At 65.2% G+C, this 15,435-nt stretch overlaps 1 protein-coding gene across 7 annotated transcripts in view; it reads right to left on the reverse strand.

Annotated features, from left to right (window-relative positions):
• Nucleotides 1–5,595: 5,595 nt before the first annotated feature.
• The window catches only part of RNPEP (arginyl aminopeptidase), a 22,532-nt gene continuing 12,692 nt past the window's right edge, over nucleotides 5,596–15,435 (reverse strand). For 3 of the 7 annotated variants that reach the window (XM_055083986.1, XM_028488231.2, XM_055083987.1), the window contains 11 exons: nucleotides 14,742–14,854; nucleotides 14,540–14,648; nucleotides 13,525–13,749; nucleotides 12,642–12,784; nucleotides 8,053–8,223; nucleotides 7,566–7,787; nucleotides 7,318–7,413; nucleotides 7,090–7,209; nucleotides 6,877–6,966; nucleotides 6,602–6,718; nucleotides 5,596–5,734 (listed from right to left, as the gene is read on the reverse strand). In XM_055083986.1, the coding sequence (XP_054939961.1) occupies nucleotides 6,647–6,718; nucleotides 6,877–6,966; nucleotides 7,090–7,209; nucleotides 7,318–7,413; nucleotides 7,566–7,787; nucleotides 8,053–8,223; nucleotides 12,642–12,784; nucleotides 13,525–13,749; nucleotides 14,540–14,648; nucleotides 14,742–14,854 (1,361 nt within the window). In that variant the 3' untranslated portion in view covers nucleotides 5,596–5,734; nucleotides 6,602–6,646. Of the gene's footprint in view, nucleotides 5,735–6,601; nucleotides 6,719–6,876; nucleotides 6,967–7,089; nucleotides 7,210–7,317; nucleotides 7,414–7,565; nucleotides 7,788–8,052; nucleotides 8,224–11,177; nucleotides 11,921–12,641; nucleotides 12,785–13,524; nucleotides 13,750–14,539; nucleotides 14,649–14,741; nucleotides 14,855–15,435 lie in introns of those variants that run through there. The other 4 variants (XM_028488233.2, XM_028488232.2, XM_024130714.3 and 1 more) reach the window with 4 other exon arrangements.

Consider the following 15,435-nt stretch of genomic DNA (forward strand, 5'->3'; position numbering starts at 1 on the left):
GGGAGGGGAGGAGAAGGAGGGGGAGAGGGAGTAGATGGGGAGGGGAAGGGGGGAGGAGGAGGGGAGGCAAGGGGGGGAAGGAGCAGAGGAGGGGGAGGGGGAGCCGGGACAAGAATGAGGAAGCTACCGTGAGTGAGTGTCTCAAAAAATGGCACCTCGCTCTCCATCCTCCCACAGGGTCACTGGGAAGCATCCTGAAACCTACTCTGATGGAGCCCCCACCCCAGGCACTTCTCAAACTGTGCATCTGGCGGTGGGGTTTCAGGCGGAGTCCGGAGTCCGTGGTAGGGCTGAGGAAAGAGGCGCAGGAAGCCAGGCTCCAGATCCTGGTCTCAGGCCCTTATGGGCTGTTTCTTCACCCTGCACAGCCTCAGTTTCCCCGCCTGGGAGAGGAGGGTCCATCCTGCCTCACAGGCCTGCTGGGAGGCTGACGGGGGTTTGTTCTTTGAGATCTCGTGGTCTCCGCGGTCCTGGGTGGCCCTTCCCTCCTGGGCCCCCTGCACGCAGCCCGGTGGCGAGGCGGATGCCCAGGGAGAGGAGGGATGAGTGACCCCTCACCCAGTAGGTGCTGCTTAGGGGGCAGCTGTCGACACTGAGCTCTCGTTCTCACTGCACGCTGTGTGCCTTTGAGCAAGTCGCCTGCCTCCTCTGAGCCTCAGTTTCCCCATCTATGAAATGGGCTTGTTCACCTGGGTCTAGTGGCCTGTTCCACAGTCTTGGGATTTGGTTACGATGCAGGACTCACCGACTCACCTAGGGACAGTGTTTTTCCTGAAAAGAGGTCAGTTTCGGGAAGAGTCTGTGAAGAGGTGTTCCACAGATGAATCCCTCCACAGGGAGATGCCGGGCCGGGACAAGGCTGCCGGGCAAGGGCGGCTCTTCGGCACCCTGGGTTAATCAGCTATGCCCAGCGCAGAGGGCACCCATATTCCAGGGTGTATGGGTGTCCTTGCTAGGTTGTGCACCAACTGGGCTGAAAGAGGTCTTGAGGTGAGAAAACTTGATGCTTCCAAGTACGTATCAGGGGGCTCTGGTCCCCAGGTCCTCATAGTGGAGGCGGCTGGCAGGAATCCACATCCAGGTATGACCCCCCCATCACCTGTTTACTGACTGACAGCCTCAATGAGCCATCGTTTTGCAGGTAGAGGGGCTGCAGGAGGAGCTCCTAGTCCGGGAACAGTAGGTGGAGGGCAGACACAGATACATCCACCCAGGCTGAGGACTTCCTGCTTCCGGGCCACAGGGCCCTGCGTGGCAGTGACGATGGTGGCCGCGTGGACCCACGGTTCTGCCTCCGCAGACTCTGGTCCAGTGGGGAGCTGGCTCAGCACAGCCAGATCTTCTGGTTAAAGAGAAGCCACCATCCCGTTATTGTGTGAAAATTGTTCTGCTTTTAAATTTATTTATTTATTTTTGGCTGCGTTGGGTCTTTGTTGCTGCACAGGCTTTCTCTAGTTGCGGCGAGCGGGGGCCACTCTCCTTTGGGGTGCCTGGGCTTCTCATTGCGGTGGCTTCTCTTGTTGCGGAGCACAGGCTGTAGGCGCGGGCTTCAGTGGTTGTGGCACGCGGGCTCAGTAGTTGTGGCACACGGGCTTAGTTGCTCCGTGGCATGTGGAATCTTCCAGGACCAGGGCTCGAACCCGTGTCCCCCGCATTGGCAGGCGGATTCCCAACCACTGCGCCAGCAGGGAAGCCCAACTGTTCTGATTTTAAAGAGTTGGCCAGGTGTTCCTGGTTTTCTGCTGCTGCAGGTGCACCTGTAGCAGGAGGCTGGGGGGCGGCTCGGCGGCTCTGACGGGCGGGCGGGGGTGCTGCCCTCAGGGGTCCCTCAGGGCCCTCCGGGAGGGGCCGTGCGTGGGTGAATGCCCAGCTCTGCTGTCGCCACTTGGGACTGGTTGATAATTTTTAACAACTGGGCTGAGTCTTCATTTTGCCCTGGGCCCGACTTGGGGGCAGGCCGGAGCCCACCCAGCGGGGAGAAGGGGAGCAGAACCGCTTCAGAGAGAGGGGAGGAGGTGAGCTGATAACTCAGGGGCTGGGGGTTTCGTCCACTGCAGGGGGCGCGCTGAGGCCGTGTGTGTGGCTGTGTGCGAGTGTGAGGCTGGGGGGCCTGAGTGCGTGTGTGCCCGGGGGGAGGGGGCGGCCGGGCAGGGAGAGGCACAGGGCAGCCAAGCAAATATTTATCGAGCGCCTTCTCTGTGCCAGGCGCTGCGGAGGCACTGAGATGAGTAAACCCGGCCTTGCCCGGAGGCCCCACAGCTCCTGAGGGTGAAAGGGTGTAAACAGAGCGAAAGGAATCGAAGACAGGGAAAGCTCGGCTCCCCGGCGTGCGGGAGGGGCGCGGAAGGGGCGAAGCCGCCCCTCCCCCGCAGGCACGCCCCGAGGGGCTCCCTCACCTGCCCAGCAGCCCCCCGACCCCACGGGGGCAGTAAGCGGTGGGCCACGCCCCTGAGTCCAGCCGGCGGGGAGGTGGGGACGGGCACGGCTGCCGGGCCCGGCAGGGTCCTGGGGCGGGGGGCGGGGGGCGGGGCGGCAGTGTTGGGGCGGAGACACTGAGGACCACGCCCCCTAGGAGGGAGCGAGGCCCCGCCCCCTGTCGCCCCCCAGCGCCGGCCGGAGCCCAGGCTCCGCCGACCTTGGACCAGCCTCCTGCCCCAGCCGGGACACGGGGACGCCCAGTCCCCTCCGAGGGCTGTGGTGCGGAAGGAATGAGATAAAGGATGAGGAAAGCACCTCATAAACTGAAAACGGCAGGACAAAGGTCAGCGCGCCGTGCCGGCACTGCTGCCTCGGGCCCTTTGGCACGGGATGAAGGGCTGGGCCGCGGGGGGCTCTGCTCCCCAGCAGACCCTCCGGGCCGCGTCTCACCGCCGGTGCCTCCTTCGGGGCTGAAGAAGCTGATGGAGGCGGAGGGTCCTGGGCGGGCTTGGGGTCCCGGAGGTGTGCTCTGGTCCCGGGGCTCCTGCCCACTCAGAAGGGACTCAGGCAACGTGGGTGACCCTCTGGGGGCGCGAGGACCCCAGATAACGCGGGCGGAGAGGTGAGCACAGCGCCCGCACTTGGTCATTTTCAAGAAATGAGGCGATTATTAGGCCGGGACCCCCGATAAAGCAGCCGCGGGGAAGTGGGGACTGCTGGAGACTAAACCCCCGGGCTCACGCGGTACCCACTTCCGCAAGGAGACTTCTTCCCCAAGGGCTCCAGAGGACTCTAGCTTCTTTCAGGACTCCATCCCCTCCTGAGCGACCTCCCCACCCTCCTAGCCCCCAGGCCCCGTCCTCCTGAGTGAGCCCCGTGCACGCACGCGCACACACGCACACACCAGCACACCCCTGTTTTTCTCAGATCCCTTTCTCGCCCGCATCCCTTTGGTGAATAATCTGATATTTCTAAGACAGCTAAACAACCTTTCGAACGCACAGAATGGCTTTTTAAAGTGCTCCCCCGGAACTCGAGGCCTCAGACTTAAGGAACTCCACTCTGGGAGACGTTCTTCACGAGGACCCCCCACCTACAGCCCCACCTGAACCCAGAGGTGTCATTCTGTGCAGACAGAGCAGCAACTTCTGGAGTCTGCTGAGGACACCGTCAGAGGAGCCCCAACCCTGGAGAAGCCTCTGGGGAGACGGCAGGGACCACGGCTGAGGCCCCGGCCCTGCCGAGCCTCCCTCTGCGTCCGTGACCCGAGCTGTCAGTCTCCCTCGTGGGGAGGGGCCGCGCGGCGGCAGCGGGGGGCCGAGGTGCCACGTAGACCAGGCCAACCATTCCTCCTCCCCCGGGTCCTTCTCAAGCACTCATCTCGCTTTGTTTGTTTTTCCCTCCGCAAGATCGTAACTCCGATTTCACGTCCGACAACGAAAGCTTGGATTCATCTTACAGATATTCAGCTCGCAGCCAGCTTGGCTGGAATGCACATCTACTCCGCAAGGCCAGACACGCAATTCCAGACTCCTTAGTGGACGTCAGGGCACAGCGGCCTGACAGCGGGGCAGCGGGCTGCAGAGGCCTGGCTCGGCCCAGGTCGCCCCGCAGGTGCCTCGTGGCGGCAGGACAGCCCAAGCTCCAAGGAAGGATCACCCGTCCCCTCCCTCTCCCCCAACCTCAGCCTCCACCTCACCTCCAGCTGGCAGACCCCTGCCCTGGTCCCCTAACCCAACCCCATTGCCCACATCCGGGCCAGAGCTCCAGACTTCAGTATACAGGTAGCTAGGACAAAGGTTAGAAAAAGTCCAGAAGGCACTTTATTGGAGGTCTCTGCCCCCATTCACAGGAGGGAGCCAGGAGCCCCGTCCCAAGGGTCCCGGCATCGCCCTGCTCCTCGCTGGTCCAGCAGAGGGCCTAGAACAGTCAGTGTGGCCACCAGCACCCGGTGAGGGAGGGGCAGGAGGGGAGTGTCTTAGAAAAAATAGATCTCTATGTACATATCTGTATTTATAGCACATAAATTACGGAGTGCTCTGACCCCCGCCCGCGGAGTCCAAGCACTGAGCGGGGAGGGGGAAGCCAGTCTAGAAAGAGGGGGCCCTTCTCAGGGCCCAGGGCCCCCAGCCTTCTCAGCCCGCTCCAGCCTCCGTAGGAGGGAGGTGTCCGCCCCTGGGGTCTGATCGGGTCTGACGCGGCCCAGGCAGAAGGAGCCGCGAGCGCAGCTGCAGCCTTCACACAAGTCGCCTCAAACACCAGGCTTGTAATTCCAAGAGGAGGACAGAGAGCAGAGGCCACCTGCCCCAGATGCCAGGGCAACGGCCGACAGGAGCCAGAGCCTCAGCTTCTCTCCACGGCGCAGGGCACGTGCCCAGACGTGCTGGTGGTCCTCTCCGGGGGCTGCAGCCTCAAGTCCGAGCTTTGGTCGCAGGGCTGGTCCGACCCTCAGTCCCTGTGCCCGACCACCTCCTCCTCCTTCCAGCCGCTGGAGTTCTTGCCGAACTTGTAGACGAGCCGCCGGCCGTCCACCCGCTCCAGGATCTCCCGTTTGTAGTAATACCTGAGGGGAGAAGGGCGGTCAGAGGCGCCCAGGCAGGGGCCGCCCTGCCAGGAGTCCCCGGGTGACCTGCCCCGCCGGGCTGCAGCCCGGCCGACCCGGGCCCGGGCCGCTCCCTGTACGGAGGAGCCTCTGCCCCTTCGTCCTGCTCTGTCCCCAACACCCGGCCAGGCCCTGGCTTCTGTGCGGCTTTCGCCTCTGTGCTGGGCCCGTCACGAAGCCACGTGATTTTAGGGTTGAGGAAACCTTAGCGATGGTCTGTGAGGAAACCACGGTCCGGAGACAGGCAACTTAATGGCTTCAATGGCGTGGGCCTTGGCTACCTCCCTTTTTACCACCAAGTGCCTCTCTTAGGACGAGCCTTGCAGGCGACACAAAGAAATGCTGTCAGACCAAGTTCAGTGTGTGCTGCAGGCCAGCAGCGCCTCCCAGGCTCCCTCTCAGCCCACGAGGCGGCCAGACCCCGTGGTTCCTCGCTGCACGGGACTCACACCCGTCGGAAGGGGGAGGGCTCCGACGGCGCCAACGGCCGCCCCGGTCGGGCAGCGAGGCCCGCGCACCTCATGGCCCTGCTCAGCTTCTCGTAGGTCATGCTGCTGTTCTTTTTCTTCTGGCCCCAGAGCTGGGCCACGGCCTCCGAGCGCAGGAACTTGAAGACGCCGTCTTGCCGGTTCTCCCACTTCATGAGGCCCTCGTTGAGCTCCGGGTGGATGAGGATGTCGCGGATGAACTCCCACAGGTGGGTGCCTCTGGGGGCTACAAGGCCGGGCGCCGTCAGTCAGCGGCCCAGGGCACCCCTGACCCCCACGACCGCTTCCCATCCCGGCGCACAGCCTACCGACGGCTGCCGCCCTCCTGGCCTCCCCCACCGGACAGCCGGGGAAGCGCCAGGAAGACCACGTCTCACACGGCACAGAGGTTTAACTCGCCCAGACACTGATCAAATGTCCGGCTGGGATACAAGAGCAGCTGAGACACGGTACCGCACTGAGGGGCTCACAGTTTTGAGGGGTCACGGTAAAAAAGCAAATACAGCAAAAGGTGGTGAGAGCTCAGTAGGTGCAGGACACAGAGCTGGCCCCGGCCTGGGGGACAAGGGGACAGCTTCCCGGGAAGAATGACCCCGAGAAGCAAACAGGCCCACTGCATGTGCGGATGAGGAAGAGCCGCGGGGGCCCCCCGGTGGCCCTGGTGGCAGGAGCCCACTCAAGGGCCAAGGCCGGGGGGCAGGGACTTGGTGGGTGGAAGGGCCACCCCTGCGTGGCCCTCGGTGGACGGGGCATCCAGCGGCCGAGCCACTGTCCCTGCCTGAGCCTGCCCAGCACCCGCCAGCAAGTGTGCCCCTCAGGCGGGACGAGGGGTGGGCAGGAGGCCTGGACACCAGCCCCACCCTTCCTGCAGCCGCCGCGGCTCCACCGCCACCGGCCCATGCAGGACCAGCCAGGCCCTGCCACCGGGCAGTGACCACGCGCACCCTGGCCCCGTGCACAGGAGCGTGTGGAGGGCCCAGCTCGGGAGAGAGGACCCCCCGGCCCCACCACGGCCCCCAGCCGCGCAGGCCCCCCAGCCGCGCAGGGCCCCCCAGCCGCCCACGGCCCCCAGCCGCGCAGGGCCCCCTCTCACCGTGTTTGCTCTTCTTGCCCTCCAGACACTCCCGGGAATCTTTGCTCAGCTTTCGGGGCCGGCCCCGTTTCCGCTTCCCATGCTTAAGATCTCCCTTCTTGTAGTCGGGAAAGCCGTCTGTGGGGAGAGGTGGAAGGTCAGGAGAGGGAGGGAGGGGGGCTGCTGGGGGACAGCGCCCCTCCAGGAAAACGCTGAGGTGGTGGGGCAGGGGCCACCCCTGAGCACTGACGGTGGAGCACCCACGGGGACCAGGAGGCTGCCTCCACTCCACTCACCCCCAGGGAAGAGCCTGCTGTCCGGGGCGTCCAGGTCCACGTCGCTTCCACCGGAGTCTGAGGCCTGGGGGCTCTGAGAAGCGCCCGTCCCTGGAGGGGCGGGTCAGAGTGAGCCCCTTCCGGTCCCCCCAGAAAGCCCGGGGTCTAGTGCGGGGCGCCGGCGCTCAGGGCATCTGGGGAGGGGAGGCTGTGGGCAGATGCCCGAGGGCTCACCTGCGGTGGAGACGTCCGAGCTGCCCGGGGAGGGGGCCCCCGTGCCGAAGCTGCCGGCGTAGAAGGGGCTGGCCTGTCTGCAGTCCTCGAGCATCTCCTGGGCGAAGGGGCTTCCCTGGTCTGGGGGGAGGAGAGAGTTCAGAGGGGGCCCTGACTCTGCCAGCTGGGGGGGTGGGGCAGAGAGGGGACGGGACAGGCTGGGAGGGGTTGGGAGAAGGGGGCTCTCACCGAAGGGGCCCTGGTCCCCCAGGGGCTCCTGAAGCGCCATGCTGTCCTTCTCCAGAAGCTCCATGATCCAGCTGAGCTCGTCGGGGAAGCTGGAAGCTGGTGAGAAGGGGGTCAGAGCCCAGGGGTCTCCCCTCCCCTCCCTGGGGCTCTCTCCCTGGTGGTGCCCTCGGGCCAGTGCCCAGAACAGCCTCCCTGACCGGGGGGGGGGGGGGGGGGGGGCAGGAGGCGGGCTCCCCTCCAGGACTCACTGAGGTCCCACAGCTGGGAGTAGAGCTGGTCCCCCAGGGGCCCAAAGACCAGGCGCAGCTCCTCAGGGGCGCAGCGGCAGAGCGCGGCCCCGTCCATGTCACAGCGCGAGAGGTCGATGGTGCTGGCGTCGTACTTGTGCTTCTGCGCTTGGTAGCTGATCCAGTCCAGGACCTGGGCCTTGGACCAGAGCTGGGGCTGCTCCCCCAGCCAGCTGGCCTTGTCTGCAAGGGGCCGGCGCGGCGATGGGTCAGCCCCCTTCTGGGGCCAGCCGGGGACTCCGGGGGTCCCAGCTGGACTCCCAGGGCACCCAGCTAGGAGCGGGGCGGGCGGTGGCACTCACGACAGCCTGGCCAGCACCCCCAAATCCCAACACCCCAGCTTCTTACAGCGCACCCCAGCCCTGCCCCTGCCCGATCCCCCGCTCGTCCCAGGCTCTTAGACGGATGTCTCCCCCTCCCCAAACGCCCGGCCCCTCCTGAGACCCACCTGCGCCCTCCAGGGGCATCTGCGGGCTGCTGAGAGCCAGCACCAGGTCATCGGCCCCGAAGGCGGCGGCAGGGGGAACAGAGGCCAGATTGGGGTCCTCCGGGCTGTACATCGTACTGAAGTAGTTGCTAAAAACGTTGCTAATCTCACAGGTTGCGGCCATGAGGCTTCCTGGGAAGGGAGGGCAAGGCTGGTGAGAGCCAGGGGCCCAAGGGCGCGAAGGTCAACATCTCTTAGGACACCCTCTCCTCAAGAAGGGCTCCAGGGTGTCAGAGCCCGGGGGACGGAGGGTGTGCTGGCGGGGCGCACAAGGCCTCCCGCCGGGCTCCCTCCTCTGCCCTCCTGGGCCCACGAGTGGGACCGGCAGCCATGGCCACTCCGTCCTTCGCAGGGACAGGCTCTCGGGCCCTCAGGACACCGCCCAGCCCTGCCCTCCTGCTTGGGCAGGCTCAGAACCAAGCTCCACCGGCCCCTCCCCAGTCCCCCCGGGGCCAGGCGGGGGAATGTGACAGGCAGGGGTCCTACCTTGGCGGCCACGGGTGTGGCAGGCGGGTTTAGGGGCAGCAGGCGGAGGAAATCCAGGGGGAAAGCTCCGCCAGGTAGCGCCGACGCGCAGGCCGCGCTCCCACCGCGCTAAGTAGAAGCTCCGAGCTCCGCCCGCGCCCGGGCCTTTATAGGCACCCGCGGTAACCCGAGCTGGTGGCTCATTGGTCGAGGGGATTTCCTGGCCTTTAGACTGGGCTCCTGGCCCCAGGTGATTTGCATATTTTGTGCCACTTGGCCGGGATCCAGGCCGGCGGTGCTGGGAAATCAGGCCCGGCTGGTTTAATGATTGTCAGGGTCTGTCATCCCGCACCCTCCGGGGTTGGGCACAGGGCAGCGGCCTGGGCGGGTGGCAGGTGGACGCTGGGTGGGCATCTGCACTTTCGGCCACCCTCTGGCTCAGGAAATTCCTCTGGGGGCCAGGCCAGGGATGGGCTGAAGCGGGGAGGGGTGGGGAATCTGGGTCAGAACTGGGTCAGGAAGGCTCCTGGCCCCCAAACGTCTGCAGGTCTGAGGACAAGGGGGCCTAGCAGGGAGGGAAGATACGGAGGTTTGGGGGTCTTTCCCACGACGCCCGGGATTCGGGCTGGAAGGCTCTCCAGACACCCGGCAATGTTCACGGCCTGCCGGCCTTGCCCGGGGCCCCAGCGTCCCCAGCGTCCCCAGCCACAGGGCCACCGCTGGCGTCCACCTAGTTGGCAACGCCTTGGCATCCTTTGCCTGCCGGACGCCATCCAGGCATCAGTGTCGCTGCAGCCCCCTCTGGAGGACCTGGCTCTGCTCCGAAGAACTTACCCGGCCCCTGGCGGAGCCCACCGCGTGGGGCTGCCGAGGGAGGGGCCGGACCCACGTGGACGTGTTTACCCCTCTATCTGGCCTCCATCTCATCGCCACGTACGCGGCTCAGCGGCACATACCTGCTGCCCTCTAGCGTCAGAGGCCCGGCTACCTGGGCCGGCTCAGCGCTCCTCAGGGGCCAGGCCGTGTTAGCAGGGCTCCGTCTAACCCTTACGAGAATCGTCAGCATGTGCGGTGATCCCCATTTTGCAGACGAGCAGGTGGCAGCTCGAGGGCTGAAGACTTGCCCAGGCCACGCGGAGCTAGTTCAGAGGGGCTGAGGTTTACATCCCCCAACTGGCGCTCCTTCCAGAGGCCCTCGCCCTCGCCGTGGGCGAGGCAACCCCTCCTACCCGGGTCCCCTCCACGAACTCAGCCCTAACCACAAGGGCCGTGTCCCGCAGACCCCAGAGACCTGCGTAGGGACGGCACAGGCTGGTGAGGGGGCACAGACGGGTCCTGGGGCCTCTTCCGTTTCCCATCCATGAAGACAAGGCCCTCTGGACTTACCGATCCCTCAGATCTTTACGCATCAAAGATGCAGCATCTGAGCATCTCTTTCCCCTCCTCCTTGGTTAATGCCAAGGTCCTGGGAGGCCCGGCCTCAAGTGAAAGGCCACGCCCCAGACCCCCTTCCTTTAACCCTCTGTAGGACTAAGAGGTTTGTCCCAGGAATCTGCCTCTCGTCCGGTCTCTGACTCTGCTGGGTGCCCCGCAGAGCAGAGGGCATTAAGGTCCAGGGTCCCTCCCACGGGCCACGGTGGGGAGCCGAGCTCTGGGGCAGCAGCTCCCCAGCCCTTCAGGGGCCTCCCCCACAGCCCGAGGCACGCCCTCTACCCTGTCCCTCGCCCTGGAATGTGGGAGAACCGGCTCCAGCTCCAGACGGCTCACGTGCTCCCCGCCAGCCCTCCGAGAGCACCTGGCTGGGAGAGGGCTGTGGAGGGGGCAGGAGAGGCGCTGTCGCAGGCCCACCTGGCGGGACAGCTGGGGACACAGCTCAGGACGCCTGGCTGTGAAGCTGCACTCAGGCTCCGGCTGCGGAAGGGGTCCCGCGGGGCTCCTCGGCGCCCCAGGGTCTGCACGGAACCAGGAAGGACACCGCTGGGTGCAGAGCTGAGCGGCTGGGCACCGAGCAGGGAGCGGGGAGGCGTCTGGCCGGCCCCCAGTAGTCCCCGCCTGTAACAGCAGCCAGGAGCAGCCAGGAGCAGGCGCCCCGGCGGCCTCGCTCCCACAGTGCAGGGCGTGCTGGGAGGTCTGTGCCGACCGCCTGGCAGCCAGCCACCAGGGAGACCCTGGATCTAGGAAAACAACGTAAAGATCCTGAAATACTTCTGTGCGACCCTCCCCTCGCCCCACCCCCCACCCCAAGTCGCTAACTGCCTCGATCCCCACGTGGAAATCGGAGCTTACTGCCAGGTTCTGACCAGACTCTACTACAGGCCGCACGGAGCCCGTCACCCAGGACCGGGGAGGGCGAGGCCCCGCGAGGCCCACGACGGCGAGAGGCTGCAGGAAGAGCGCTCCAGTGCGCACTTATTAGCAGCTACGGTAAAGAGGAAGGGGCGGGCGGGAGGCTGCAGGGAGGGATGCGGCTTCACGTGCTCCTGCGGGAACCCCGCCTCCTCCAGCCCAGGCTCCTTAAGAACAGGGAGCCAGCGTCCGGCTCTGGGTCTCCCCCTGACCTGCTCAGAACAGAGAGCGGGGCCCGGGAGAAGGGATTTCACAGTCACCAACCTACTTTTCACTTAAAAATATTTATTAAAATAATGATTAAACCTGCAAAAGGAATCACCAGAAATCAGCCCTTTGCACAGTACTTCAAGAATCAGCAAAAAAAGAAAAGAAAAGAGAGAGAGAAAAGAAAATCCTTCCCGCTTTTCCCAAGACCCAGGCGGGGAGGGCGAAGCCTGCCGCCCACCCAGCCCAGAGAGCATGGAGGTTCCTGGTCGCACGACGGGTCCAGAGCCGTCCAGTCAGAGCAGAGGCCCAGAGTCCCAAACACCAAGCCCAGAGAACAGGTTACCCCACGGGGACGTGAACTTGGGGAGCTGATGGGAACTGGAGTTGGCAGTCTGCAGACGCAGAGGCCACGGGGGGAGCCTCTACCTGCCCAGGGGCGCCACGATCTGCTGGACGTAGTGGACCACGTTGCTGTGGAGCTGGGAGGCCGTGGCCGCGAAGGTCTCCTTGGCGAGGGTCTGGGCGGCCTCACTGCCCCCCATCATGGCGTGGTACAGTGGGAGGGTGTACTTCTGCTTCCCCTGCAAGAGACACGCGTGCTCGAGGCGTGTCAGCCTGCTCGGTGGTCTGCAGCCCCCAGCCCCTGCCCCGGGCCCGTGTGACAGCCTCGCGATCAGGGGCCAAAAGGGACACGGGTATCATTGCTGGAATGAGGGGCTTCCCGGACACGAGGGCTTGTGTTCCAGAATCTTCTTGCCGGGCAAAGATCTATGCGGCTAGGTCTCGGTATTCACCCTCCTGGAGATGTCTACACTCAACAAAACCGAGTAGGGGGTTGGTACATGGGAGACTCCAAACTTTCAGAGCTCTAAGCGGTCAGGCACCGAGGCAACAGCTCACGGCCAAGGCTGCAGAACCTAAACCTAAACCAGGGCCCCAGAAGGACCGCCTGCAGCCAAGCAGAAGGAAACCCGCACCTTCACGTCAGCGCGAGACAGCCACACCTGACACCCAGAGGCCGGGAAGCCTTCAGGGGCTCGAGAACCTGGCAGCAGGTACCTGCCAACAGGTGAGGGAGTCTGCGCATGGCTTGTCCACGGCCCGGCTCTGGAACCTTGTGGAATGGTTCATCCTGAGAGCCGTGGGCCCCTCCCCGGCAGGGCAGCGCTCCCGGGTGACCTGGGTCCAGCAGGCCTCTGAACCCTCCCAGGTCACCGGCTTCCCCCAGGAGCAGGAGCCTATAATCTCACCTTCACTCACCTTTCCTGGCCTCCGGGCTCTCCCCGAGACCAGCCCCGCTGACGCAAGACCTTCCCTGCCTCGGGTCAGTGCCGACTGACTGGCTCTCTCCCCGCAGGCCTCCCCGGCTGATCTGCAGGAGCTCCCGGCCCGGGGCTTCTCCCCCAGGGCGGCACCACAGCCTGCTCACAGGACCCCGCCAGGCCCTTCACCCCTGCTCCCGAGGGGGCGGTCCGAGAGGCCCTGCCTGCCGTGTGCGCGAGGGGCACAGGCCGGTGGCGGCCACCCACCTGGCTGTGCAGGAAGTCCCTCACTTTCCAGAAGTCCTCCCGGTGGTCGTTCTTAAGGACGATCTGGCCCCACCGCAGCCGTAGCTCCGCGTTCTGGGCGCTTGAGATCTTCGGGTACGCCTCTCCAAGTTTTTTCACATGCCCTGGAGAAGAGGAACAGGTCATTAGGGACTCCGCCGGCGGACCGGGAGCTGAGGCGGCCATGTGTGTGCCCGAGGCCCCCCGAGGGCACCAGGAGGAACTTCGCGGAGGTGCCGACCACCCGCTCTTCCTGCTCCTTCAGGCCCGAGGCGCTCACGCCTCGTCTTGACTGTGCTGCAATTCCCACGGCTCTTCCTCCAACCTTCCCTTAATACAGACTTCCTGCGGTCACCCCACCTTCCCTCCCGGACTAAAGCCTGCGCGCCTGCCTCAGACATCCCACCGCCAACCTGCTCAACGTCAGCTTGCTCTGCTTTTCTGAGTTAACACCCCTTGGTGACCACGACTTCTGGCTGAACAGCAACAAAGCGTGTGTGCTGAAGCGCTGCGGCCCAGCAGGTCCAGAGCCCAGCCCCACGTCTGCTGGCTGTGGGACCTGTCCGTGCCTCGGGTTCGTTCCCCAGTCCCTGGGGTCACAGAGCAGCGACGAGGATTAGATGGCGTCAGAGCCGGGGCAGCTTGGAAGAACGACCTGCGTAAGCTGAGGACTCCACGAGCACCAGGCCTGACGATTTCCCGCCCCCGGCGCGCGTGTGGGCGCCTGCATCCTGCTGCCGTCGCGCTCCTTGCCCTGGGCTTCCGCCCGCCCGCCGCCCTCCTTCCCAGGCCCCGCAGCCACCTGGGACAAGCATCACAAGTCTGTCTCCCTCCAACCTCGAAGGAACAACCCACTTTTTCTCACCGGGAGGGAGAGGAGATTTCTGGAGGATCTTATCCAGGAAATAAACCAGCTGGTAGGTCTTCCAGGCAGAGGTGGACACGGCCTCAATGGCCCTCACGTCCAGCTCCTCAGCCGCCCACAGCTGGGCCAGCTCCTCAGCTGGCCTCATGAGGGAGTCCCCGGGGGAGAGGTCAGGGAGGTAGGGGGGCCAGCCCGGGGTGTTCAGCCAGCGGTCAAATTCAAATCCTGTTTGCCAGAAGTAGAGAAGATACCGTCAGGATTCCCCGGCAGCACCACGGTCCACCTGCCCAGGCAGCTCCGAGACCTCGAGCCTCCGTCCGTCCCAAGCTCCTCCCCCAGCGCTGGCAGCACCGCCCCGCGCGGTCACCTGCTCCACAGCGTCCCAGCCAGCGTGACGCCTAGACACTGTCTCACGGACCCGGCCGCCCCTTTCCACGCGGGCGTGTTCCGTGCCGCCAACCAGCCGTCAGAGCCACGTGCACAGACGCGGCCCCGCCCCCACGACCGGAACGAACGTGCTGAGGCTCCTGGGCCCCTGGGCTCCGGAGCCAGCTGCCCGGGGTCCTGCCCGGCCCCGCCCCTCACTGGCTGGCAGGCAGCTGACTGGACGGCGCCCAGCATGGAGCAGGACGTGGGCACACATCTAACGAGCTGCCTGGCCCGCGACGGGCCGTGCTCGCCCTCTCTTAGGAAGCAGGCCTCTCACGCGCTCCCCAGGCGGGGCCGCCGACCCATTCCTGCCCTGGGAGCCCCTCGGGGCAGGGGCAGCCTGGGCAGAGCTAGGGGTCTGACTGTGTGTGTCCAGGGACGGGGAAACCAGAGGACAGAGCGCAGCGGAAGAGCAAAGTGGGGAAAGGAGGCCGGGGGTGAGCGAGTTCCTTCTGCGGGACAGAGCCTGGGCCCCTGGGTCTGCCCTGGAAAGCCGCCCCAGGGGGCGCACCTCAGCCCCCCAAGGCGTGGACCAGACCCCGCCCTCCACGACCACCTAAAAGCGGTGGCCGGCTCCTCTGCTCACCCGGGATGGAATCCACCCTCCTTCTCTTCAGCTCAGGGAAATAGTCCAAGAAGAATTCCAGAAAGTCATCGGTCAGGACACTTTGGAACTTAAACTCGTCCACGTAGGCCTGGAGCAAGGGAGGGAGGAAGGCACGGCCGGTCACCTAGAGCCCCGGCAGCAGGGCCCCTGCTTGTCTCCCCTCACCTCAGAGCTGATGTACCTTGAGGAACTCGTCGAACTGGTCCTGGTCACCCACCAGGTGGGCCAGGTAGGAGACAAAGCAGAAGCCTTTCTCGTAGGGGGTCTCGTTGTAAGTATCGTCTGGGTCGACACCTGCAGAGAAAGCTCTGGATTCAAAGAGCAGCCGCGGAAGAGACCGGAATTCAGCTTCCCAGGAACAGCAAGGCCAGGAATGTGCCGGGTCCATCCTGGCCTCTCTCGAGGGACTTGAAGATGGACCCAGCGGGAGGACAGAGAGAGAAGGCTCAGGGGGGTCGCAGCTGCGCCTGCCCGGGGCTCTGTGCTCGGGGGTCCTTCCACCCAACGCCTTCCCAGCCCCCCGGGGCACCCACACGCGCTGCGCCTGCGCAGACCGGGGCGGGGTGGGTTCTGTGCATGTTCTGGAGGAAACAGAACTGACTGCCCGTCTACAGGACGGGTCAGAGGCATCGAGGAACACGAGCTTTAACTGCACAGAAGGGTTTAAGTTAGTCACACGTGGAACTGAAGAAACATCTTAGGAAACAAAAATCCATGACCTTGGGCTTCCCTGGTGGCGCAGCGGTTGGGAGTCCGCCTGCCGATGCAGGGGACGCGGGTTCGCGCCCCGGTCCGGGAAGATCCCACGTGCCGCGGAGCGGCTGGGCCCGTGAGCCACGGCCGCTGAGCCTGCGCGCCCGGAGCCCGCGCTCCGC

This window comes from Physeter macrocephalus, chromosome 4 (assembly GCF_002837175.3).
Source record: "Physeter macrocephalus isolate SW-GA chromosome 4, ASM283717v5, whole genome shotgun sequence".
In the NCBI taxonomy this organism is placed as follows: domain Eukaryota; kingdom Metazoa; phylum Chordata; class Mammalia; order Artiodactyla; family Physeteridae; genus Physeter; species Physeter macrocephalus.